At 50.3% G+C, this 27,485-nt stretch overlaps 1 protein-coding gene across 1 annotated transcript in view; it reads right to left on the minus strand.

The window, feature by feature from the left end:
- Positions 1 to 27,485, minus strand: part of CNTN3 (contactin 3) — a 118,555-nt gene that overhangs the window by 82,258 nt on the left and 8,812 nt on the right. The window contains exon 2 of the mRNA XM_081106594.1: positions 1,698 to 1,829. Within this exon, the coding sequence (XP_080962720.1) occupies positions 1,698 to 1,752 (55 nt within the window). The 5' untranslated portion in view covers positions 1,753 to 1,829. The remainder of the gene's footprint in view (positions 1 to 1,697; positions 1,830 to 27,485) is intronic.

Genomic DNA, 27,485 nt, shown 5'->3' on the forward strand with positions numbered 1-27,485 from the left:
ACCCTTACCAACCCTTGCAGCTTTTTTAGCAACATATCCCGAGAATCAAGTTGATCTTTCAATTTTCTAATAAAGTCTTAATATTTTAGTAAAATGGACACTGCTTTTTCATAAATTCATTCATAAACATATACAAGATTTCTCAAAAAAATGCTAAGATTAATTTAAGTTGCACATTGTATAAAATTACAACTCAGCCTTTAAAGCTGTAGGGACTGAGCTTTCTCTTTAGCGATACCTCCCCTTCCTGAGTACATCTTCCTATTTCCAATTAACTGGGAAATTTCGAGGTTGTTCTATAAAAATTGAGTCGTGAATAATATCATCACTGTGGTGCCTTCACTTTCATCTTCCTCCTCCTCCAACAGAACTCAAATGGCGACTTTGTACATAAAGAATATAATCCAAGAAGAACAATTGTTTGATATCTACATTGCATTTTCTCCAAAGATCACTTAAATAGGCAGAAATCTGGAAATAATTACTCCTCTCCCCCTATGGGCTAGATGAATAGTTGTTTTAGGAACAAAACTGAGGTGTCACAGGGAGAAACATGTTTAAAAAAAAAAAAAACTTTAACGTAAAAGTTGGAGGTTTTGGTTTCATTTAAATATTTGAAGGATATTTAAAGCTTAAAGCTTGAAATAAGGGTTCAAAAGTCTACTTCCGGTAACGTGTGTTTTACCGGACGACACATTTGTCCTCATTACACAGCGATGCCCTCGTCTAGGCAGGAAACCGGGCAGCATGGGGTCAGCTCCCTTTTCACCAGGAAATCGTGTTTATGGAGAAAATTGGTCTTCTCAGGAGATGGGTGCTGAAATTTTCAGAGGTGAGAGGCGATGACTTTGTAACTTACTTTCAAAGGGTTGAGCTGATCAATCAGTCAATCAACAGAAAAAATACACCCACGTATGTTCACAAATAGAACAAATACAGTGAAAGGGCCCAGCAGGTCCATCTAAGTGGTGCATGTGTGGGTGTTCATTATACTATTCTTTCAACTTTATAGGCGCTGGAGAATTTTCACAATAAGAAGAAGAATAAACATTTTGAAAAACCTATGCGTTATACATATACTAATTTTTTAAAATCTTCTCTTACTTATTCATTCTTTTAGAAAACAAAACAAAACGAACAAACGAAATACATCAAGTGATCCATAAGAGCTGTTTTGTATGGTAGATGTCTGAGAAATTATTCCTTTTCTTTCTGTTTTATTCTGAACTTCAAATTTTCCAAATTAACAAATAAAAAGCCCATGTTTATTTTTGCTCCCTGAAATAATTTACCTGCTAAAAGGAAAACTGTCGTTTTCAAGATGAGATATAAAAATACCGGTGTTCTTTAAAATTTATATTCGCCCATTACACTAGAGACTGTAACTTTTAGCTCCATTTGGAAAAAAATATTCATGAACTAATATTCGCAAATTCTGATTAACTGTTGCCTTCGTCAGCTATAGGAAACTTATGACGTAAGGAGGCATAAAACATTGGGCCAAAATTAGGGGCTGAAATGAGAATCTGACAGTCAGAAGAGAGTGTTTGAATTTTCCTTCTGAAAACAAAACAACAACAACAAAAAACTGTTCTTCCTTGCTGCTGGAGGAGTATTACTCCACAGTTTAAAAATTATTGAATATATGACTCAAGTATATTTCTAACCTCAACTTGGAAAAGACAGCTTAGTTTTACCTCCTAGGCAGCCAATGAACGACAGCAGGACCAGCTGTTTCCATGACAACAGCATCTTTAATTGCCCAGAGGGAGGAACTCTGGTCCAGTCTCTGATGAACAGGGTAGTTTGTCTTCAGGTAAACCCTTAATCTGTAAAATATATGCACAAAGAAGTTAGGCTTGAAAAAAGTGAGTTGCCCTTAAAAATACATTTCCTTATTCTCCTAAAACTGTATGCCACTCAAAATCCTCAAAGGAAATGCATCTCTTTGGATGCAAAAGAGAAGATGGATGAAATGTAGAGACATTAAAAGAACACACTCTATGTAACTGAGAGGCAGATGGAAGTGGCCTAATAAAATCAGAACTGTTCAGCACGAAGGACATTAAACATTAATGTTAAGTGTTAAAACATTGGCGAGATGATAATGACAGCACTTATAACCCTGGCATTCCAACTTTTCTCATTTTCTCCGATGATGACATGCTGCTAAGACTACGAGGGTCACGGGACCAGACACCTCACAGCACCGGTTATCCGGGCCCCCGAGTCCATGACGAGGAGCCTCAATGATAAACGGCAGGACCGAGGCTCGCCTCCAGGGCGGCGCGCTCAGGACGGGCACAGAGAGCGTGCTGCCGAGCACAGGCCCGCAGCGCTCCTGGTGGGAACTGCCGAGCTTGAGAATCTTGCAAGTGAAACGACTTTCTTGTTTATCTTCTTTAATTTTCCTCAACCGGAATGGGCTGGTAGAGAGGAAATAACTCTGTGCAGATCCTGCGTCACGGTCAGCAGCCAACAAACACTGGGTAACCTGTGCAGTGAGAGGTCAAGCCCAATGGCCAAGCCCAATGGCGCACACCTAAGACCTGGGCGCTGTTCTGGGGGCTGACAGCGGCCCATGCTGGTGGGAGGACGCTCTGAGCGTGGGCAGCGGCTGGGCCTGGGCCGAATTCGCTGTCGCTGAGCCAGAGAGAGGAATCCCAGCTTAATGTGGGATCTGGCAAGTGAGCGATGTCATCAATCTAAACTGTGTCCCAACCATTACAAAAGTGAAAATATCACAACGCCCAAGTCATGTTCTTACACTGATAGACGAGGCCCGCCGTTCCCATGGCGATGCTGCGACCTAATGTATGTGGGAGGCGGCACTGGGACGGTGGAGTGGATGTCAGATTTGGCAGCACTGACTCTGCCCCTGAGAACCTGGAACCACCAACATGCAGTTGACAACCACTGTCCCAGGAATTGGATCTGTGGCCATTCCTCACCATCCAGCACTGCAAAGGGCACACTCGCCATCCAGCACTGCAAAGGGCATGCTCGCCATCCACCACTGCAAAGGGCACACTCGCCATCCAGCACTGCAAAGGGCACGCTCGCCATCCACCACTGCAAAGGGCATGACACCATCCACCACTGCAAAGGGCATGATGCCATCCACCACTGCAAAGGGCATGCTCGCCATCCACCACTGCAAAGGGCATGATGCCATCCACCACTGCAAAGGGCATGACACCATCCACCACTGCAAAGGGCATGACACCATCCACCACTGCAAAGGGCATGATGCCATCCACCACTGCAAAGGGCATGCTCGCCATCCACCACTGCAAAGGGCATGATGCCATCCACCACTGCAAAGGGCATGCTCGCCATCCACCACTGCAAAGGGCATGACACCATCCACCACTGCAAAGGGCACACTCGCCATCCAGCACTGCAAAGGGCACGCTCGCCATCCACCACTGCAAAGGGCATGACACCATCCACCACTGCAAAGGGCACACTCGCCATCCAGCACTGCAAAGGGCACGCTCGCCATCCAGCACTGCAAAGGGCACGTTCGCCATCCAGCACTGCAAAGGGCACACTCGCCATCCACCACTGCAAAGGGCACACTCGCCATCCACCATTGCAAAGGGCATGATGCCATCCACCACTGCAAAGGGCATGACACCATCCACCACTGCAAAGGGCATGATGCCATCCACCACTGCAAAGGGCACACTCGCCATCCACTACTGCAAAGGGCATGATGCCATCCACCACTGCAAAGGGCATGATGCCATCCACCACTGCAAAGGGCACGCTCACACATTCACGGCACACAGCTGCAAATGCTGCGAAATGAATTCACGTGCCGCCGTTTGCCCGGCAGGTGAAGGACAAAAGCAGTCGGGGGTGAGAGGGGGAGAGAGGCAGTCGATATGGGTGAGACAAGCCACCAAACTGGGTGTGACTCCAGCTTAACCCGGAGTCACCCAAGGCTGTCCCGAGCTCTCGCATAATCCCTGTCACGGGGGCAGGGCTGGGGCTCCACACACCACCTCCCACTAGTCACCATGTGGAGGCCGTTCGCGGGGCGTCACTGCCCAGCACATCCCGCTGCTCACTGGGCAGGAACGTGACTCCCCAGCCCAGCAGTGACTCAGGTAAGGGAGGGGGCAGGGAGTGAGAGGGGCACGGCTGCCTTTGCCCCAGGACGCACCGGAAACAGCTTTGGGAGCCACATGCATGGTGTCTGTCCCAGAGACCGACGCCGAGATGACCGAGCGATCCCAGTACACGGGGTGGGGGCGCCCTCTCCACCTCACTCAGCCCTGGGTTCCCAGGCCTCCGCCCTGGCTGGCGCCTCCTCCGTGGCCCGGAGGCTTTCAGACCCGCCTGCCTTCCTCTATTTCTGCCCAGTCAGCGACACCGTCCGTGCCCACAATTATTTCCAATTACAAACCCGAATGCTGACCCAAATCATTCTGGATTAAGCTGATAACTGACAATCCATAACCACCACACTCTCCTTCTGATCATGTCTGTGAGGAAGCTGTAGTCAGGAAATCATGAGCTCACACACACACACACACACACACACACACACACAATGGACACAGGTGCACATGCATGCATGTGCACACGTGCAGATGCACACACATGCGTGCATACACACACAGACACCTACGCACATGCACACACACAATAGAAAAGCAATATTTATTTAGGCATGAACTTGAAATTATTTCAGAAAAAAATGTAAGACGTTATTAAAAGGATGATAACTTAACACTGTTATCGTCCCAACAATGCACCCCAGGCTCCGTGTGTGTTAACTTTAAACGTGTAAATGTATTCGAAGACGTTCTCAAGTCTTTTTGAAAATCCATGTGATCAATACATTCTTATTGAGCAGCTGCAATGAGGTGTCAGGTTGTCATCCTGGAGGGCGGTGGGGTAGGGGGTGTCGGGTCACGGACCAGCCCCGCCCGAGTGGAGTCTATGAACGAGGGGGAGGGGCACACGACCCACGTCAGTCAGTGCCAAGTCGCTGTGAACTGGCCACCGGCAGGGACAGTGACAGGGAGAGGTTTCCATGGAGCCTTGGGGGCAGGGGCAGGCCCCCCGGGGAAGGTCAGGGTCTCCTCTGAGGAGGCGAGTAGATGGCAGGAAGGCGGAGATGCATAACCGACATGTGATGTGTGTGCTGAGGGGAGAGGGGGAGCACCCTTTCGGGTGTGGACACAGACCAGGTGTCGCCCTGAACTGGACTCAGGCTAGCCACCTCCTCTCCCCTCCTGGGCTACTCAGCCCCCACCCCTGCCCCTCGATCTACCACCTCAGGGCGAATGCCTGGCTAGCAGGAGTTCCAGAGTCCTGCTCTCTGATTGGTCCGTGCCCACGACCTACCTATAGGTCAATATTTCAGCAAAGTGACTTAGGTGCCGACGGCTTGCGGCAAGAGCAGAGGAAGGCCCACAGGAGAGGCTGCTGATGGCGAAGGAGTGTGTGAAGGAAATGAGGCTGCAGGTGTACAATGTGGGGGGGGGGGAGACTCAGATGTCGGACTAAGGATGCTGGTCTTGGGGCAAAGCCCGGGAAAAGTCATCGCATTTGGAACCAGGAGTTGACACGATCAGATTCGCAAGGGGCAGGCATTCAAATCAGACGCATTATATCTGTACCAGGCGTAAAAGGATAAAAAGAAAACACATTTTCCAGACACACCCACTTTATCTTTCCCTTCGAATTCACAGACTCCCAGGCTAGAAAATACTAGGCAAACTGTCTGATATAAGAGAGGAAATACGGATATTCTAATATTCTCATAGAGGCGAGCGCACAGGCATACACTCTATAATAAAGTTTGAAGATAAAAAGTATCTCATTCAGGAATATTCCATTTAAAAATTACGTTGCTCCTTTCGTCAACGCTAAGTAGGGCACTGACGTGATAAATAACGAAGGCGACGAATCCGATCAGCACCTGGTGTGTCTCCACGCTGCCAAGAACCGTCGCAGAGTGAGCGGACGCGGCCCGCTCCCGAGCCCACCGAGCCCAAGTAATGACGAAGGAAGCCAAAGAGCAAGACAAACCCAAACCAAACGCCATCTGCTCGCCCTGTGTTCACGGGGATGTCTCACATCAAAGGAACACTAGACGGCACCCTTCAGAATCTCCTCTGCTGACAGACAGCTGCATCTGGGGGCAAAAGCGCACGATATTCACCCCACGTTGCTCAGGGCGTCTTTAAATAGCTCCCCAGTTAGTGCGTATTGACCACCGCCCTGTCTCTTCTTAATGTGAGTCAGCTGAGGGCCCAGAACTGCCAGGCCTTGGACCCCAAACCAAAAACAGCTGGAGAGTAGTTCCTGCGTTTTGCTCTAAGAGACCATTTGCGGCTGTCGTCACATGCATTATGAGATGCCGCGAAGGTAATAGGTCGTGAAATATTGATACGCGTTTGTAATATTAAACGTCTGTGGACAGCGCTGAGCGCCGCCTTGGCCCGCGCGCGGGGCCGCTTCCGGTCCGGGGAAGTTCGGCTCGGCCGTTCGGTGGCTTCGCGCGAGCCTCAGAGCCGCAGAGCCTCAGCCACCTCCAGCCTCGACGCCGGAGGAACAAACGCCGTTCTTGCATTTACAGCGCTCCCACGTCCGCACCACCAGGGCCCACTGTTTTGCAAGCATCTCTCTCAGATCCATGTCTCTCTCTCTCCCTCTCTCTCTCCCCCCTTTCTCCCTCTAAAAATCAATAAAAATGCATATCCCGGGGAGGATTAAAACAAAAAGTAACTTCTCTAAAAAAAAAAATAGTACAGAAACCATGGGAGGCGGAATAAATTGTGGTTAAACATGGCGTATATGTACATGTGTATACACATGTATGTGGCATAGATACATATGTGCTCCCACGCCGTTGTATAACCTTGGGCAAGTTACTTGTTCCTTAAACCTCCTTTGCCCTCAGCCAGTGGTTCTCAACCTTCCTAATGCCGCGGCCCTTTAATACAGCTCCTCATGTTGTGGTGACCCCCAATTTCATTGTTACAAATTGAACATAATTAAAGCATAGTGGTTCATCACAAAAACAATATGTAATTGTATATGTGTTTTCCGATGGTCTTAGGCGACCCCTGTGAAAGGGTCGTTCGACCCCCAAAGGGGTCGCGACCCACAGGTTGAGAACCGCTGCCCTCAGCCCTCAGTTTCACACCTGCAGAGCAGGGGGAGTGTGTGCATAGGTGCTTTAATGTAAGGAGGACTGTGATTGTCTGATGAGCCGGCTCCCTGGACGGAGACAGGCCAGTTGCCACAACTGCTATGCAGAAATTAAGTATGATGGGCACCTGGCTGGTGATAAATAAGACTTCAATGAAGGAGGCACTTAAAGGCAGGTCTCCAACTCATTTTAAAGAGACACCAGCTGCGCCTAACACTTGCTCTGCTTAACTGTGTGTTTTGTAAAGTTGCGCTTTATCACAATGAATGGAGTGGTTCTGACACCTTTGGGAATGCTAATCACGGCTATGAACAGTTATAAGCTTGGAACTCACACCTATTAGGGGCTGCTTCTAGGTGTACAACACATCCGCTCTATCAACACAGAGGCGTGAATCTAAATGGAGGCAAACTGTGAATTTATCCCCACCGTATGGATTTCAGTGGAGGAGACAGATCCCCTTCCTCCCACCCACCCTGCCCCTGCCCCCCCCCCTCCCCACACACACAGGGGCACAGCTCTGACTGTTTTCCTGCAAACAAGCAATGGTTCAGAAGAAACCCCTAGTGCACAGGGATGGGGGCTCAAACTGCCAGCCTGCAAGGAATAATGGGGAACAGGGCACAGATCCCATCCCCCAGGGAGGGGATGAGGGCGGCCCCCTCGGAGCACTGTGAACCTGGGGCCTCCAGACGCTCGAGTTTTCAGAAGACCCAGACACGCAGAGTTTTACAGGCGACGTCCCGTTTTCCAACATTAGCAAGCAACCCACTTAAACCACAACTTCAGAACACGTGTGCGGACCAAACCACATACGCCTGCAACCTGGACGCCATCCGCCCAGAAGCGTCTGACCAAATGCATTATCCCGCGTAAAGAAGTCTGAACGGTGTAACTGACCCCCCTGTGGCCCTGGACGAATGTGCAACAGAGCATATGAGAGACCCTGCAGCCTTGTGTCCCATCAGGGATCAGTGTGAATCCCTTCCTTGCGGGAAGGGTGACGGGGACAGGAGGAAAGTGACGTAGAAAGTGCTGCCTTCGACTCAGCGGGGGATTCTCATTCGTCCCCTGGGAGCTCACACCGAAGACCCACGCTTTGCAGCCCAAGTTCTGTGGGTCCCAAAGACTCTGCCCAGATGGGGATTCGCTGGGCGCTGTCCACAGGCTGCTCGGGTCACAGGAGCCCAACGGCCGCCCTGAGGGCCATAAGAGTAACATTTTCTAAGCCTGCCCATAGGAGAGGCGAGGAAAGCATTTGCAAGTACCAGCGGGAAAAGTTTAGACTTCAAGAAAGGCTGTGAGGGGCAAGGCAGAGTCCTCACATCTCAGTTCACACACGTTCGGGACTGCCCGGTCTCCCCACAGTCGGGTGGACTCAGGAGACGGACGGCATTTACCCAAAAGCCACCTGCAGATTTGGGGGTTTGGGGGGTGAGCCGTGGGGAGAGGCAGGCCCAGCTCTGAACAGCAGCGCTGCTTCTCAGGCCCCGGACTCCGCCCAGCGAGTAGCGATGACAAACGTGCGCTGGAACAGACTCTGAGATGCTGGTGTGTCCAGGGTTCAGATCTGCTTCCCTGCTTCTCCGGACCCTCCGGATAAAGTACTGCTACGTGCACATCCTAACACACACACACACACACACACACACACACACGTACGTTTCCTTCTGTGGAATCAAAACACGGTCCGGCCACCAGCCTCCACATTTCAGAAAAACAAAGACAGCCCGGCCAGCGTGGCTCAGTGGTTGAGCATCGAACCATGAACCAGGAGGTCACGGTTCAATTCCCGGTCAAGGCACATGCCCGGGTTGTGGGTTCGATCCCCAGTGGGGGGCGTGCAGGAGGCAACTGATCCATGATTCTCTCTCATCATTGATGTTTCTCTCTCTCTCCCTCTCCCTTCCTCTCTGACCTCAATAAAAATATTTTTTTTTAAAAGAAAAGAAAAACAAAGACAGGGGATAGTCTCCACAAACACACATCCAGTTTTCCAAATGCTCCTGGAATATGAGGACATTAAGAACCGGCAGACCGTATACGTTTGTGAGAAGTGGCAGGCGGGGGAGCCTGGAGGGTCCCGGGCCACCAGAACAAAGGGAAGCAGCCTCTGGGATTCAGGCAACTTTGCTCACTTGTCTTTTTGTTTTTCATGTTGGCAACTCATTTTTTTTTCTCGTCACCCTAGGATATTTTTTCCATTGATTTGTACAGAGTGTGGAAGGGAAGCGGAGACAGAGAGAAACATCGATGTGAGAGAGAGACACATCGACTGGCTGCCTCCTGCAGGTGCCCCAACTGGGGCCAGGGACTGAGCCTGCAACCCAGGTACGTGCCATTGACTGGGAACAAGAGCCAGACTGGTCGGTGCACAGGTCAATGCTCTAAATCAGCGGTTCTCAACCTGTGGGTCACGACCCCTTTGGGGGTCGAATGACCCTTTCACAGGGGTCACCTAAGACCATCAGAAAACACATATATAATTACATATTGTTTTTGTGATTAATCACTATGGTTTAATTATGTTCAATTTGTAACAATGAAATTGGGGGTCATCACAACATGAGGAACTGTATTAAAGGGTCGTGGCATTAGGAAGGTTGAGAACCACTGCTCTAAATGCTCTAACCACTGAGTCACACCGGCTAGGGCAGCATCTGTTGTTGTTTTTTAAATAACACAGGGCTGGTCTAACCAAACTAGACAAGATGTGGCCACAGGCGGGAGTTTGCAGTCTCTAAACCTACAGGGACAGGAGAGGAACAGAAAACCAGCCACAGGAGCCAAAACCCTCCTTGGAGACTTGTTCAAATCAGGCTGAGCCTGCTGTGCTCACCTCCCGCCCGGCCACTTCGGCAGGCTCCCCGCCGGCCGCCCACAGCCCATCCCGGAGCGGGGCCGAGGCGGATGCTCCACACAATATGTGCTGAATTCATGAACATCTGATTTAGGGCTGGAGTTGCCACAGTTGGCCCCGCATCAGACCATCTGGGGAGCTAAACAGAAATGCCGATCGACCCCCTGGTCTCACTGCCTCGCCGTTTCCAGGCTTCAGGCCCAGAAACTGCCTTCGGTTTAAAACTTCCCCAAGGAACTCTGCTGCGGCCCAGCGCTCTCAGGAACCAGCTCCGCTTCCAACTCTCGCCCTGCTGCCCAGCCCAGGAGCGCCTGCAGGCGGCTCCACCCCCACGGCGTCCTCCTCTCCGTGGGGTGCACTGGTGAGCTCTGAGGTTCCTCCTCACCAGGAGGTGGAGGCGGAATGGAGTCCAAGGTGCCTGTCCCTGAAGGAGTCGCTGCCAAAAGCAGCAGGTGCTTCTGAACCCCGCTGAGAAGATGCAGCAAAGGTCTCGGCTGGAAACAGGCTCACAGGGAGGGAGGGCATCGCTGGGCACTGAGGAGAGGTTTCCAGGCCTGGGGCCTGGGCGCTGGGAGCCGCGGGCGGATGGAGGAGCTGTCACCTGGAGTTTCCAGGGAGACCCCAGGCCACAGAAGCTGGGATGGCACCAGCAGGGAGTGACCCATGGGCAGACACACCTGGAGGGCGATGACTGAGACCCGGCCTCTGTCCGAGTCCCGTCCCCTGACCGAGTCCCCTCCTCTGATCACTGCTTATGCTGCCATCTCTCAGTTCTGGCTCCACAGAGACTTGGAAGCCACAGCAGGAAGGCCGGGGAGGTGGTGAGGGTCTGCGATTAAAACAGCCTGAATGGAGTCATAGAAATACAGGAAGTGGGTTTCCTGTGCTAGTTGAGCTTGGGGGTGAGCTTCCAGCCCTACCACCCACCCACAGGAAGGCTTTCATTAAAAATACTAGAGGCCTGGTGCACAAAATTTGTGCACTTGGGAGGGGGGTCCCTCAGCCCAGATTGCAAGAGGACGCAGGCCAGGCCAAGGGACCCCACTGGTGCACAATCAGGGCTGGAGAGGGACGCAGGAGGTTGGCCAGCCGGGGCAGGACGGTGGGAGGGTTCCAGGGCATGTCCGGCCCATCTTGCTCAGTCCTAATTGGCCAGACCCCTACTGGTCAGAGTGTCTGCCCCCTGGTGGTCAGTGAAGGTCATAGCGAGCGGTTGAGTGGCCTTAGCATATCATTATCATGTTACACTTTGATTGGTTGAACAGATGACAGGACAACCTGAAACTTAGCATATTAGGCTTTTATAATATAGGATATATTTTTATTGATTTCAGAGAGGAAGGGAAGGGAAAGAGAGAGAGGGAGAGAGAGAGAGAGAGAGAAAGAGAGAGAAACTTCAATGATGAGAGAGAATCATTGATCGGCTGCCTCCTGCATCCCCCCTACTGGGGATCGAGCCTGCAACCTGGGCATGTGCCCTGATAGGGAATGGAACCATGACCTCCTAGTTCATAGATGGATGCCCAACCACTGAGCCACACCAGCTGGGCTTTTCATTGATTTTTAGAGAGAGTGAAAGGGAGGGAGGGTGGAGGGAGAGAAACCTTGATGTGAGAGAGACACATTGATTGGTTGCCTCCTGCATGTGCCCTGACCTGGGCCAGGGATCAAACCTGCAACACAGGTATGTGCCCTTGACTGGGATTCATACCCTTGACTGGTTCCTTCCCATGGGCTCCTGGGATTCCAGGGCCTGGACTCTCAGAATAGAGTCCGACTGGGTGCCCTTCTCTTCGGTTGGAACATTGTGGTGACTTCCTGGGCCCAGAGCACCTACTGCCGCCCACCCACACCCCCTGGAAGATGTCACCACCTGGCAGTGTGGCAGCAAGCATTACCCCCCAACACCACACCCATCTGCCTCCGCCCAGGGCTATTCCTTCTCCTTCCTCTCATGTCCACACCACCCTCCGGCTCACCTTCCTCGAGCCCACAGTCGCAGTTTTTTCCTGGGAGATGGAGCCCCGGAATCCAGGGGAAAACCACACAGACTTGTATCTGCAGAAATGCCCCAGCCGTACATGCGTGTGAGCACACACTCCATTCGCCCCTCCGAGCCTTTCAAATAAGCTTCCCGTGCTCTCATCAATAAACCGCCACAAGTGCGACAGCTAATCTGCATGGCTTCTTCCTTGCCATTTAAAAAATTTAGAAAATCAATAGCACACATAATGTCTACTTAAAATGGACCCAGAGAAACTCATTGCCAAAGCCAGACCAGACTACACTCCCTTTTCCGAGGGTGGGGGAAAAAATAATTCTTCGCCTAGCCACAAGCAAGGAGGAAACGATGTCATTAATCGATGAAAATTGAAATTACATTAATCATTTATATGTAAACCAGAAAAAAGTTCTTTTTATGGCGGAGATAAAACCAATCACCGTACATTAGACTATTAAAAATGCCCTCAAACTGTATCTATTCTGTAGGAAAATTCCTGTTTCTCACATTATAATTAAAATCTTCCTTTTTATTGTATGTATTGGGGTGACACTGGTTAATAAAAGTATGTAGGTTTCAGGGGTACAATCCTACATCATCTATACACTGTATTATGTGTTTACTGCCCCAAGTCAGGTCTCCTTCCATCACTATTTATCCCCCTTTGACCCTCTTCGACCTCCTCTCACCCCCTTTCCTTCTGGTAGTCACCACACTGCAATCTGTGCCTCTGAGTTTTTGGTGTGTTTGTTTTTTCTAATCTCTTCACCCTTTTCACTCAGTCCCCCAACTCCCTCCCCTCTGACGGCCATCAGTCTGTTCTCTGTACCTATGAGTCTGTTTCTTTTCGTTGTTATTATTTTGTTCATTAGCTTTCACACGAGTGAAATTATAGGGTGCTTGTCTTTCTCTGACTGGCTTATTTCACGTAGCAGAATGCTCTCCAGGTCCCTCCGTGATGTCCCAAAGGCTAAGAGACCCTTCTTTTTTTACAGCTGCATAGTATTCCATAGTGCCAATGTCCCACAGCTTTTTAATCCACTCGCCTACTGATGGGCACTTGGGCTGTTTCCAGATCTTAGCTATTGTGAATAACACTGCGATGGGCCCAGGGGTGTGTATATTCTTTGGATTAGTGTTGTGGGATTCTTAGGATCTATTCCCAGAAGTGGAATTGCTGGCTCAAAAGGCAATTCAATAGTGCGGTGAAGGCCTGGGGGGGGGGGGTGCTGGGTGGAGGTGGCGGGGGAGGTTAATAGGAAAAAACGCAAAGGGGGGCATCTGTAATACGTTCAGCAATACGGATGAACTTTTAAAAAGGCAGTTTCATTTCTAACTTTTGGAGGGAATTCCATACTGTTTTCCACAGCGGCTGCACCAATCTGCATGCCACCAGCCTCACAGCGGGCTCCCCTTTTTTCACATCCTCGCCAACACTTGCTGTTTGTTGATTTATTGATGATGGCCATTCTGGTAAGTGAGAGGTGATTGCGCTTGTGGTTCTGGGGCTGTTTTTTGCTTTTGTTTTTTGTTGATCCTCACCTGAGGTTATGTTTTCCATGGATTTTTAGAGAGAATGGAAGGGAGGTGGAGGAACAGAGAGAGAAACATCAATGTGAGAGAAACACATGGACTGGATGCCTCCAGAACGCACCCCCCGCCGCCCCCCGGCCAGGGCTGGGGATTGAGCCTGCAACTGAGGTCCGTGCCCTTGATCAGAATTGAACCCAAGGACCTTCAGTCTGCGGGCCAACCTCTGAGCCAAACCAGCAAAGGGCTCATAGCGGTTTTAATCTGCATCTCTCTGATGATTAGTGACTTTGAGTATCTTTTCAGAAGTCTCTTGGCCATCTGTCTGTCCTCTTTGAATAAGTGTCTATTCAGACCCTTTGCCCATTTTTTAATGGGATTATTATTTATTTTTTGGCCTTGAGTTGTAATTTGTACCAAGTGAAAGAAAAAAGGGGGAAACACAAACCCTGCTGCTTAATGTTTTTTTTTCTACTTAGAAAAGAAAAGGTATTACTACATACCTCTTGTCTTAAAGGACATGTTTCTAAAAAGCACATTCAAATAAAGCCTTAAATCCTACCTCCCGCCTGGAAGCACAAAGTGTTTATTTCCTGGGCTCAAATTCGCAATTTTAAGCTTATTTTCTTTCTCAGCTTAATCACCAATTCCTGTAGAGTCTAGTGAGCACCCTTGACCTTCCGAGGAGAGGCGGCCTCGGGGCTGTGAGCAGCGGCTTCTTGCTGTGCCGAGAGCAACCTCAATAACACCCCCCTCCCCCAGCCCCCTGTGTCCCCTCCCCGGGAGGACCCAGGTGGAGACATCCCCATGCAAAGGAGGGTGTCTCGGGCGAATGGATACACCGTATCCAGGGGGTACCCATGTTTCCCAGGACAAAGAAAACAAAGACACTTCACTAAAACAGAGTTAGTCCCAGTGACGTCAGCAGTTAGAAGCTGTGACTCTCACTGACCCGCCTTCCCATGCGATGGCACTGTGACTAGAGTGTGTCTGGCTGCACGGCATCGCTTATTCGATCACAGGCTGCCCGGAGTGAGGAAGGAATTATAGTGCGAGCAGGCAGCTCAGACCCGGACAGCCGGGCCTCTCCCAGGAACCGGCGCACATCCCCCTTTCTGTGCCGCACAAGACCCGGGGTTACTCCACGCCACCCCCCTTCCTCCTCCCCAGCCACCTTCCCTTCAATGCAGGAGAGGGCCTATCTAGCATGAATTTTAGACAAAAGTTTTCCCCTGCACCAGGGATGGATGTGGCTGCAAGAAGCCCACGATTAGATGTTTTAATATGAAACTCGTTCCCGACAGACAGGCGGTTTGCGGAATCCGGATGTGCGCTGGCACGGGCAGACATGGCGGGCAGGCTTCTTGAATGAACCCAGTGAGTGTCTAACGTATGGATGTGCCATTTTATATGTAAAGAGAAGACATATTTATTTTTAAATGTTCCACGTTTCCATTACAATACGTTTCGATACATCCTTACCGATCTGCAAAGCATTTACGCCCGCATCAGGTGAAGGTAAGGTTATTTATTAACTCCCTGGTAAAGAAAGCCGAAATGGCTGCATAGGAAAATCCACATTTCGATTGAGCAAGTCATCAGCAAGGGCAGATATTAAACAACCACTTAACCAAAGTCTGGTTATAAAATGTCAGAGAGAAAGTTAAAACTGCAGGAAAGAGGACATCAATAAGGTAAAATCCAGCCCTGGGCGGTGTGGCCCAGGTGGTTGAGGGTCGTCCCACGCACTCAAAGGTGACCAGTTCGCTGGGCTTGCTGGCTTGATCCCCAGTAGGGGGCGTGCTGGAGGCAGCCAATCGATGCTTCTCTCTCACCATTGATGTTCTAGCTCATTGATGTTTCTCTCCCTCTTTCTTCCTCTCGCTAAAGAATCAATAAAAAACATAAATAAATAAGTGAATCCCAGCAGCTTACTAGCAGATGCGAAGCCCAAGGTTCCCATTGTTGGGAATTAATGTAGAAAGTTGCAGATAACAAGGGACCTCTCCCAGGGCACAAACCTCACCCTGAGTCAAGGTCGGCGCCTGTGAGCCCTGCAGGGTCCTCTAAGCTCCCTTCCCCGCCCTGCAGGGTGGACCGCTCCGTTCCACAAGCCCCTTCGGCAGATCCGTCCACCGCAGGCGGGAACCCTGGGAGAACCCCATCCCGAAATCAGGAGGCACCGACGTGGATGGTCGGGTCATGTGGCATTTTCCACGTGCCTGGAAAGGACCCAGGGAAGGGGCCCAAATCACAGGGTTTTCATCCCTAGCTGCCAAAAAAAAAAAAAAAAAAAAATTACAGTCTCTTTCCTTATTATGATTACGACCTGCGCTGGTGTTATCCTTCTCATTCCTGATGTCGGAGCCTCTCTTTTATACCTTTTCCTCCTGTGCAGCATTATTTATGGTTCTAAAGAAAACAATATTTTACTTTATTTCCCCTGTTGCTTGTCCTTTCATTTGTTTCACTTTTTTGTGCTCTTATTTTGTGTGTGTTTTCTTTCTTACATTTATTTTGAGCTTCATTTACTTCTCTGTGTTTGCTTCTTAAAGTGGGATCTCAGACGGTTCATTTTTTTAAAACCTTTATTGTTGTATTACAGGCATCCACTTGTCCGAACATCCTTGCACTGGCATTGGTGGACAATGCAATAAGGCAAGCAAAGAAAATGAAAGCATTTGGATGGGAAAAAAATATAAAGCTCATTATTTTTACAGACAGTATATAAGGAAAGCCCAGACCGGGCTAGTGTGGCTCGGTTGGTTGAGCAACGTCCCTTGCACCAAAAGGTTGCCGGTTCGATTGCTGGTCAGGGCATACACCCAGGTTGCGAGTTTGGCCCGGTCAGGGTGCCAGTGGGAGGCAACCAATCTATGTTTCTTTCTCACATCAAAGCTTCTCTTTCTCTCTCTCTTCCTCCCTCTCCCTTCCTCTCTCTCTCAAAGTCAATAAAAATCATATTTTTTTAAAAAAGAAAAGCCCATAAAACCTATAAAAGCAAAAACCCACTTGGATTATCGTGTGAACTAGCAATGTTGCAGAATACAAGGTCAATATCCTAACATCAACTGTATTTCTAAATGTAACAATGAAGAACTGGAAAGTGAACGTTTAAAAAGCCATCCTTACAAAGGTACATAAAGACATCAACTATCAGGAAGAAATCTAAGGGGATGTGCAACACCCAGCAGGAAAACCACGAAGGTGGCTGAGGAAATTCCAGGCGAGCTGAGTAAAGGAGAAAGAAGAGCGCTCGCTGCCTGAAGACTCAGGGGGGTTGACGCCCATCCTCCCTGAACCACCTCACAGAGTCAGGCCCCTTGGATGAACCCAGATGACTCTCAAATTTACATGGAGCCACACAGGAGCCAGACAAGGCAACACACACTGGAGAGAAAGAACGTCAAAGGCGTAACACTGAGAATTCAGTGCTGAACTTGCAGATGGATCCGTGGAGGGAGCCGAGCTCAGAAACAGACCCCAACTATTAGGTGGGTAGTTTTAGGTTTTTAAACCAAGGCACCAAGGCCATTCATTGGGGAGGAGGGAGGGAGTGTCTTTAATACGTGTTACTGCCAACGGGATATCTACATAAAGCAATCCCCAGTCTCACGTTCTCCATCCACACCATGTTTCTGACCTAGACCACAGATCTAACATGAGACAGCAGACCAGGAAGCTTCCGGAAGAAAGCCGCGTGACCATGCCCAGGACACGCTAAGCATCTGCAATTCCTAAGAAATGGTAACCTGGATTTGTTCAAAATTAAAAATGCCTTGCCATAAATAGCATCGTTAAGAAAATTAATATCATTACGAAAACTAATCATTGAGAAAATTAATTAATAGTCTAAGGACAAAATTAGCAGTACAGGTGTATGCGGAGTATCTAAGTAAATGCTGGGAAGATAAAAAGCCCAATAAAAATGGGCAATAGCCTTGAACAAACACTTCCCAGAAGAAGACATAAAAGTGATGAATTAGCATATGAAAAGATGCTTAGAGGCATTAGTCATGCAAATTAAAGCCACAGCAGGGACCAGCTTCTCACTTACTGGAAATGGCTGCACAGAAGAGGGGCACAGTGGGCAGGAAGGTGGGCACAGGTGCCCCAAGGTCTGCTACGGGGAACAACGTGCAACGGGATCCCAGACAGAGAGGAAGCTTAGCTTGCTTGCACTTTCCTACTTTGAAATCAGGTTTCGGAGAAGTAAAACACTACATACACGTAAGTGGCCATCCTCTGCAGTGGTTCTCAACCTTCCTAATGCCGCGACCCTTTAATAGTTCCTCATGTTGTGGTGACCCCCAATTTCATTGTTACAAATTGAACATAATTAAAGCATAGTGATGAAGCACAAAAACAATATGTAATTATATATGTGTTTTCCGATGGTCATAGCGACGACCCCTGTGAAAGGGTTGTTCGGCCTCCAAAGGGGTCGTGACCCACAGGTTGAGAACCGCTGCTTTATAGGAATAAACTGACTTAAATTTGTATGTGATTCAACATCTCGAGAGAATATTGGCCTTTGGTAGGCCACACCCACACTACGCAATAACTTTATAATTAAATATTAAGTATGTAAAAAAGTAAGTCCATTTAGCCCGGCCAGCGTGGCTCAGTGGTTGAGCATGGACCTATGAACCTGGAGGTCATGGTTTGATTCTGATCAGGGGCACATGCCTGGGTAGTGGGCTCCATCCCCAGCAGGGGGTATGCAGGAGTCGGCCAATTGATGATTCTCTCTCCTCATTGATGTTTCCATCTCTTTCTCCCTCTCCTTTCCTCTCTGAAATCAATAAAAAAAAACATTTAAAAAATAATAATAAGTCCATTTTAAGAAGCACTATAAAATCAAGACTCTTACTTCACTTTGGAAAACCTTCATTGCTATCATCTTGAAATACTAAATGGCTGTCTTAAAATCTAATGATTTTACCATTGCAAATAAACACAACTAAACCCGTAATTTTAATGTTGGATAAATACAGATTAAAAGGGATCTATTCATGGCCATTGAAGGGTTTTCTCAGCTGTCAAAATGAGCGGCCGGAGATCAGGTGTTTTACTCCACCTGTCCACAGACTCCGGTGGGAAGCTCTTCTCTTGTAACTTCCTTGTTAAAATCACAATCTATCAAGCAGGAGCCAGACCCGCTGGGATAATGGTAAAATTACTGTCTGGGCATTCAGCCTTCATTTCCTCCAAGATTTCTGAAGTCATGACAAGCTGCTCGATGTCTCCAAGGTACAAAGAGAAGCAAAATAGCCTCCTCCCGCCTGGCACAGAGCCGACAGCGGGCAGGGGGCACGGAGCCTGGGGCAGTGACTCCTCTGGTCAGACTCTGGCCTGAGAACGCTGCCAGCCAGACATGAGCTGCTCTGTGACGACAGAGCAGGTTCCCAACCGATCACGCAATGGAATTTCACCCAGAAAACCCATGAGCCCTGGCCGGTTTGGCTCAGTGGATAGATCCTCAGCCCATGGACTGAAGGGACCCAAGTTCGAACCCATCAAGGGCACCTACCTCGGTTGCAGGCATGATCCCCAGCCCTGGTTTGGGAGGGGAGGGCGTGTGTGGAAGGCAACCAATCAATGTGTCTCTCTCACATCACAATGTTTCTCTCTCTGTCTCTCCCCCTCCGCCCCACTCTCTCTAAGAATCAATGGAAAAGTGTGCCGTGTCCAGCATAAGCAGGTTCCGTGAGCCTGAGGAGGGTGGTGAAGGATTAAAGAAGGCAGACAGGAGAATAAAGCTGGGGCTTGGTCGGACGCTGCTTCTCGGATGGAGAGACAGTGCCACAGCCTGCAGGCCGAGTCTTTATTTTCTAGTCAGAACACACAAAGCAAAGCAAGGGTAGTGGTCAACATGTTTACAATATTCTTGCGAGTTTCACTTGTTTTGGCAGCACTTGCTGCACCTCCCACATCCATTAGCTACCTAGGAAGGAGCAAGGGAGGGCTCTAAGGTCAAGCTTAATTATGCTAGCAGGGCTCTGCCCTCCAAGCTGGGACTTGTTTGTGGCCCTGCCATAGGTCCGTCTGAGGCTAAACCCTATAGCCGCACCCTACAGAAAAGTATCCTCTGGTGAGGATTAACGAAACAACAAAAGAAAGAAAAGACATGAAAGTCATTAATAAAACGGGAACCTGAGGGAGAATGCTAAACTCTATGTCCACCATAACTTCCTCACCTGCAGTGACCAGGATATGCCCACTGGGCCCAGGACACTCACACCAGCTCTGTCCTCTTCCTGCCTGAACAGAGGCGGCCACACTGCGCCGTGCGAGGCAGGAAGTATTAAGAAACTGCCGGAAGCCGGTCCATCCTTGCTGCTTGACACAGTCGCTGCAGGATAGAAACATCTGCACAGCATGTTTCAAGGGACCTGGCGTATATAGCATACTGTTCTTAATATGTTTGCTCCCCTTAGCGCTGTGTGTTTTAACCAAGGTCACCTCTCCAAGAAAGGTTGTTTCCCCAGGTAGGGATTTTTCCCTGAAGTTAGGGAGGGGATGAAACTCCTTAACTAAGTGCCAGGCGGGTAGTTAATCACTTTAACTACAAACAATCATGCTTAAGCTACATAATCTTTACTCCCTGGAATGGAGATAAGAAACGCCCTAACCTTTGTAATAGAAATTGACAGGATTAAAATCAACTGGTATAAATACGGATGTAACAAGACAATAAACAGCAGAACCTCTCTGGAGATCCAGACCAGAGCTTGGCTGGAGATCCTGGCTGGAGATCCTGGCTAGGCTGCTGATCAACTGAACACTGTCTCCGTGTCCTTCCTTCTTCGCCGACTCCGTCTACGCCTTTGGGAACCCCTGGACCTGCTGGGGCAGGACCCCGGCAAGAAACTACGTCCGCGTGTGCTGAGCAGGAATTACAGTGACAGTCACAGAGCGCTGGGCAGGGTCGCAGCCGGGACCTGGTGTGGCCCGGGGAAGGGGCTGGAGGACTTTACTCTCAGAGCCTGGTTTCCTGCTGGGTTAGTAACAGTCCCTGCCGGCTCCCGGCGGCTGGGCACTCGGACTTAAAGGATGCTCACAGCAGCCTTCTGCAAAGAGGCCTCACTGTGAGGTGAGCGCAGGACGCGGGAAGGAATGAGGCAACACCTGGAGCAGGACAGGATCTGACACCTGCCCATCAGCATGTGTGACGCGTGACGGGGACGAATGAGGAGAGGGTGGCGGGGACCCAGGATGGCGGCTTCCCTGGCGGGAGGAAGGATGGTCCTGAGTCAAACGCTGGGAACGAGAGAGGAGCAGCCAGGTTTGGGGAGAGATGGATTCACATTCAGGCACCTTGTGTCCCAAATCAACAGCAAGACATTCAGGTGGAAAGGGCAGCTGTCAGCCTGGGGCTCAGGGAGGAGGAAGGATGGAAGGCTGGGGACTCGTGAGCAGGACGGGAGTGACAGCGTGGAGAGCAGAGAGGACGGCCCTGAGGGAAGACAGGGCCAGGGAAAGACGTTGGGCAGAAGGTCAGACCTCGGCCTTCCAGCCCGGGGAGGACAGGAGTCGCACGGAGAAAGGGCCCAGACGCTCTGGGAGTGGGAGCCGGGGAGGGGCAGTGACTGCGATGGCCTCGCAGGGGGCTTGAGCTTGGAAGGAAGGACAGACAGAGCCACACCCGTGTGCCTGCCTGGGACTCAAGAAGCCACATCCATGGTGGGGATCAGAAAATGGACAGAAGTCCATCTAAACAAAGAGAGGAAAGGAAATCGGCGGGGGGCGGGGAGGGGGGCGGGTTAGAAGCTCCGAGGGGCAGAGGGAAACAGAGAAACCTCAGGGTGCACCCCCATTTCCATGGCATTTGGACTCAGAAGATGATTTCACACGGGAATCAGGAACCGTGGGAAAATGAATCAAGCCCCAAGTATCACTTGGAAAAAAGGAAAAAGAAACAAATTATGTAGGTAGACTGTATTCAGCAATCCTTACTGTAAGGAATTCGATACCCACCCTGTCCAAGCCCTCGGCCTGCAGGATGTGGCTGTCCCACGTGGCGTGGCCCAGGGGCTTAGCCACGTGGCTGATGTTCTGGGTCACTTGTCCTCAAGGAAAATGAAGGTAAAGCTTCGTAAGAGGAATTCCCTTCACAGCAAACGGTTCTGAGTCACGTGGGACCGCAGTCACGGCGAGTGTTCTTATTACACTTATTTTTTAGAGCTGAGGCAAGGCTCTGGGCTGACGTGTCTGGGCGATCAGCAATTCTCGCTAGGAGATTTCTTTTTTTTTGGTAACTTTACACAATAAAAATGTGTGCAGTTTACTAAGTCAACAACTGTGACCTCTAATCCTATCGAAAAAAGACGGAATAAGCAAATTGATTGTCACTTTGAGACAAAGATGGCGGTGCCCAGTCCCCTCAGCACCATGGGAGTCCCCCAGTCCTTTAAGCCCTTGCCACGGGGGCGAGAGGCAAGCAGCGTCCCAGTCCCCCGCAGCAAGCAGACAGCAGGGCCTGCGGTGGCGTCGAGCAGGCAGGTCCGCAGAGAGCAGAGAACCATGGGGAGCAGGCCTAAGCCGTCAGTAGGACATCCTCTGAGGGCTCCCAGATTGGAGAGGGTGCAGGTCGGGCTGAGGGGACCCCCCTCCCCTGCACAAATTTCATGCACCGGGCCTCTAGTTACTTCATAAAACACACAGCTACTGAGCGTCTAGGATGTTTTAGGCACAAATGGAGCTTTAACATGCACGTAGCTTCCTAAAATGTAAACAAATGTGCACATTGACCCAATATTCCCATTAGAGGTTGAGCTCCTGTTTCTGTTCTTTTTAAGAAGATGTCGCAGAAATTCTGACTACAAATTAACTGAGTTTTAGAGTGTGGCACGCTTCCCTTTACAACGATTTACGACTTACAAGGCGTCTAAAATGCATGTGGCCAGTGAACGATTATTTTGTGGTCTGACACAGAAAACATTAGCCTTGTGAGAGTTTTACCTCCGATCCGACAGCAGCGTCTAGAATTTCCATGCAAGTCGGTGGCCGAAAGAACAGAAGCCCCATTTTCTCTGGTTTTTCCCTGGCTTCCCAGCAATTCCTGCAGCAAAGGCGACTGGCCACTGAACATCCCAGAACAATGGAGGGCTGAGGGTCCAAGGAGTGCGTTACAGTGTTACACAGGCCTTCCAACTTGCAACAATGCAACAGCTGGCCTGGCCTCCCTGAGTGTGACCAGGTCCAAGAGCTAAGAAAATGCTGTGCCTGTTGTCTGAGCAGAATATTTGTAGCCACCGGCTGAGTCCTGGCCACAGACTGTGAGCTGCAGTTTCACAAGAGCCAGGACAACTTTGTTGATCTGACAGGCGAGGAAATGGAAGCTCTGCTCAACTCTCTAACACACACACACACACACACACACACACACGCAGGAGGGCGAGGCTGTGCACACACCTGCCTCGGGCCTGTTCATGGTTTGGGGTTGTTTTAAGAATGGAATGTTAGCCGCTGTTTTTAATATTTCATCGGTTACGAGGAAGCCCACATGGACAGTGAGACGTACCCCACGCACGTGAAAATTCATACGGCACCATCGTCTTCGGTGCCCACAGGGGACTGGGAGCCCCGAGGATGCCCACGTCCTGGGATGCTTCAGTCCCGTATGTCAATGGCACGGTGTTTGCGTGTCACCTGCCACCCCCTCCATCTGTTTTCCGTCATCTCCTGATTACCCACAATACCGAATGCAATGTAAATACCATGTAAAGCAGGGGTCCTCAAACTTTTAAAACAGGGGGCCGGTTCACTGTCCCTCAGACCGTTGGAGGGCCGGACTATAGTTTAAAAAAAAAAACTATGAACAAATTCCTATGCACACTGCACATATCTTATTTTGAAGTAAAAAAACAAAACGGGAACAAATACAATATTTGTATTTGCATGTGGCCCGTGGGCCGTAGTTTGAGGACCCCTGCTATAAATACTGGTTATTCTGTATTGTCTAGGACAGTGGTCGGCAAACTGTGGCTCGGCAAACCGCAGCTCGCGAGCCACACGCGGCTCTTTGGCCCCTTGAGTGTGGCTCTTCCACAAAATACCGGCTCTTCCACAACATACCGACTTCTGCGCATGGGCCACGAAGTTTCAATTGCACTGTACGTGAGTGCCCGCATGTAGTATTTTGTGGAAGAGCCACATTCAAGGGGCCAAAGAGCCGCATGTGACTTGTGAGCCGCAGTTTGCCGACCACGGGCCTAGGGAATAATGACAAGAAAAAAGTCCCATCGATGCTGGTACATCTAACTGCATAGCCCACCAGCAACCACATCAGTTTTTAAAATATATATATAATTTTTATTGATTTTAGAGAGGAAGGGAGAGGGAGAGACAAAAACATCAATGATGAGAGAGAATCATTGATCAGTTGTCTCCTGCACACCCCCTACTCGGGATCAAGCCTGCAACCTGGGCATGTGCCCTGACCAGGAATTGAACCATGACCTCCTGGTTCATAGGTCAACGCTCAACCACTGAGCCATGCCGGCCAGCTGGGTCACACCACTTTTTCCTGCCAGTATGTTTGACATGAGGTTGGGGAATCGCGGGCACAGAGGGGAGCCCGTGGATACGGAGGGCTGACAGTGTACCTTCTCTGTTCTCCCAGCTCCCCCCAGCCCTACCCCCGGCCTCAGGAGAGTGGAGTGATATGGACCAGAGTGAGGGCATTCACTCTCTGGACACGGAGACACGGAGGAGAGGTGGCCCTTTGAATGGAGGACACAGAGGGGACGGAAGACTCCGGGGACAAGGAAGGGAGGGAACTCCAGAGGGCATGTCCTGTCTCCTAGCCCCTGCCCCCACCGAGACACAGGGTGAGCTGGGACGCATCGGGGGCAACTCTCATGGGCTCACGGGCGGTCAGCATCCGGCCCTGTGAACCCCCCAGCGCACTTCACGTGAGCGTCCCCCCACGGGGCTGCCGGCCGTGGACAATGCCATCAGTCCTCCATCTGGCCTACCAGCCAGTACTGCAGTTCCGTATTCCATGCAGTATTTCCTACATCACAGAGGATTCAACGACGTAGATGAAAACAAACAAAACCCCACAGGGTGTCGCCAACGTTGAACTCAAAGGCGCCACCCCCTGAGCAAATCGAGGAAAGGGAACTGAGCGCGTGTGGGCTGCAGCCCAAAGGCCCCTCCCGTGGGGAAGGGTGCTTTTGTCACTAGAGGATGTTACTGCTTAGGAGGCAACGTTCCGAGTCACTGCACGGCCTCCTGTGTGCCAGCCAAAGGCCTGGGGTTAACCCCTCACCTTCAAGGAAGTGTGGCCCAGATGCCGGGGTGCAGGTCCGTCCTACCCCTGACCACCCTAGGGGTGGGGACGGGGCCCTGTTAATGCAGCCTCCACTCTGATTACGCGGGGTGGTAAGGCCGCAGGAATGAGGGGGCTCGGCTCACTGTCCCTCCAGGTCCGAGGCGACAGCTGGGCTCTGGCCGTGCACGGTGACCACGCACAAGGTCCCCTAAATCACAGGGATTCTGGGTTTGGTCTGGAACCAGAAAACCACCCTCGATAACCATTTTGAGAAATGTTGGTCATTATTCTTGGGATAATGATTTCATTAGCTAGATCAACCCCTCCACATGATTTAATGCCAGACATGAAAAATCTCTACACTCTAAGCAAAAATCTTGCAGGAACGATATTTTATCGGGCAGATTTTTTTTTTTTAATGAACAGGGAGTAACCCAGACGTTGCTCCTCCCGGGGTGTGAGCGGCGGCTCCGTGAAATGGCGAAACGGAAGGCGCAATTACTAAGAAGAAAACAGCCCGGATCCCACCGCTGCCTCCACTCAGTTACTCAGGGCATCGATCAGCACATTTATTTTTAGGAACGGACGGTGACAGCAGCACCCGGCATTCCTGCGGACCGGGCCTTCCTTCCCCGGGGATTTGCACTTTGCATATAAATTTTAAAACCAACCAAATTTCCTCAGAACGTATTTAAACTGAGCTTACCGTGTTCAGAGCCATCTTCTTGGCTGACAGGTTTGATCCTAATTCAGGCACCCAGATGAATTCTGTTTATTGTCCTTATTCACAGAACTTAGAAAACCAGCAGCACTGACGATCAGCCTGGGGAGGGAACAGGAGGTGTGTCTCCCGCTCGAGATTCAGAAGGACTTCCGGCTCACTCATCACGCTCACCGCCAGCCAACCACACGCCTCAGACTGAGCAGATCAGGCCTTCTACACTTCATACCAAGTCCTTGGAAAGGTTCCTCGGAAACTTCTAGAACAGCAGTTCTCAACCTGTGGGTCGCCCTTTGGGGGTTGAACGACCCTTTCACAGGGGTCGCCTAAGACGATCGGAAAACACATATATAATTACATATTGTTTTTGTGATGAATCACTATGCTTTAGTTATGTTCAATTTGTAACAATGAAAATACATCCTGCCTATCAGATATTTCCATGACGATTCATAACAGTAGCAACATTACAGTGATGAAGTAGCAACGAAAATAACTTTATGGTTGGGGGTCACCACAACATGAGGAACTGTATGAAAGGGCCGCGGCGTTAGGAAGGTTGAGAACCATTGTTCTAGAAGAAAATGAGAAGTTGGTAGGTGGTGCCCTTAGAGTAGAGGACTGTTAACCATGGCAGCCAGGTCCCCCGCCGCTGTCCATGGTGCTGATCCTCCCCATGGAGAGGCTGAGGAGCCTGGGACACCCTTGCCCAGGGAGTGCGGCCACGGTGACGCCTGCCTGCAGCCCAGGCCTGGCCCCCACGAGGCCTGAGAGCCGCCATGTGCACCCCTCGAAATGTGGAGGAAGGTATGCAGCTGGGGTTGCTGTGAGGATGAGTGAGCCAGGGCTTATTCCAGTTTCAAGCATCGATGCTGTCCTGTCCGCCTGTTTTGCACCCCAACAACGTGCATGAGGATGGTTTCTGCCAGGAGCTCCCTCAGCCTGCACCCCAGAGGACCTAGAGGTCCCCTACCAGCCGGACCTGTGGCTGCAAGCCAGCACAGCTCCCAGTCACCCCCTCAGAGAGCGACAGCGAGGCCTCTTGCTTTAGGCCACTGGAAACTCTTGGTTGTTTTCTAAGTACAATCTTAGTGGAAATTCCCCTGGGCCAGCTGTATTCTTGCTCACAGATACTCCTTTCCACCCCCCCTCCCCCCAACACCTTCCCGTGGAACCCACGTCTGCCCACTGCCGTGGGAATACTGAGTCCATTTGCACATCTGTTTACATTTTAGGAGGCTATGTTTATTCGAAAGCTATATGTGTGCCTAAAACGTCCTAGCCACTCAGTAGCTGCACATTTTATGAAGTAATTAAAGGTCACAGTTGTTGACTTAGTAAACTGTACACATTTTTATTCTGTAATGTTACAAAAAAAAAAAAGAAATTTCCTAGGAAGAATAACTGAACACCGAGACACCTCAAACCAGAGCTTTGCCTACACTCTAAAAAAGCTCTCTATATAAAAGACTAATATGCTAAGTGTCCGACCGTCCAACCAGTCGCTATGACATGCACTGACCACCAAGGGGCAGAATCTCAACGCAGGAGCTGCCGAGCTGCCGAGCTGCAGTGACTTGGCAATGGCAGTTCTAGGGCGACACATCCCAAAACCAGAGAGGAGGGAGCCCAATTTCTCGCGGGGCCATTTGATTCCACCTTCGGCCACGGTTATGTTGTTGCTGGGGCACTGTTGGCACTGAATCTGGCTTGCTGCACACATGCGTTTGCGTTACACACCCTGTTCGACAGCAACTTTGCACAGTGCCCTCTTGCACTCCGGGACCCCTTGGGGGATGTCAGAGAGCCAGTTTTGGCCTGACCCCCACAGGCCAGGCTGATAATGAGGAGGGACCACAGGAGGTTGGCTCTAGGGCAGCCATGGGCAAACTACAGCCCGCGGGCCGGATCCGGCCC

The sequence above is a fragment of the Myotis nattereri genome (assembly GCF_964212035.1).
Source record: "Myotis nattereri genome assembly, chromosome: 14".
Taxonomy (NCBI): domain Eukaryota; kingdom Metazoa; phylum Chordata; class Mammalia; order Chiroptera; family Vespertilionidae; genus Myotis; species Myotis nattereri.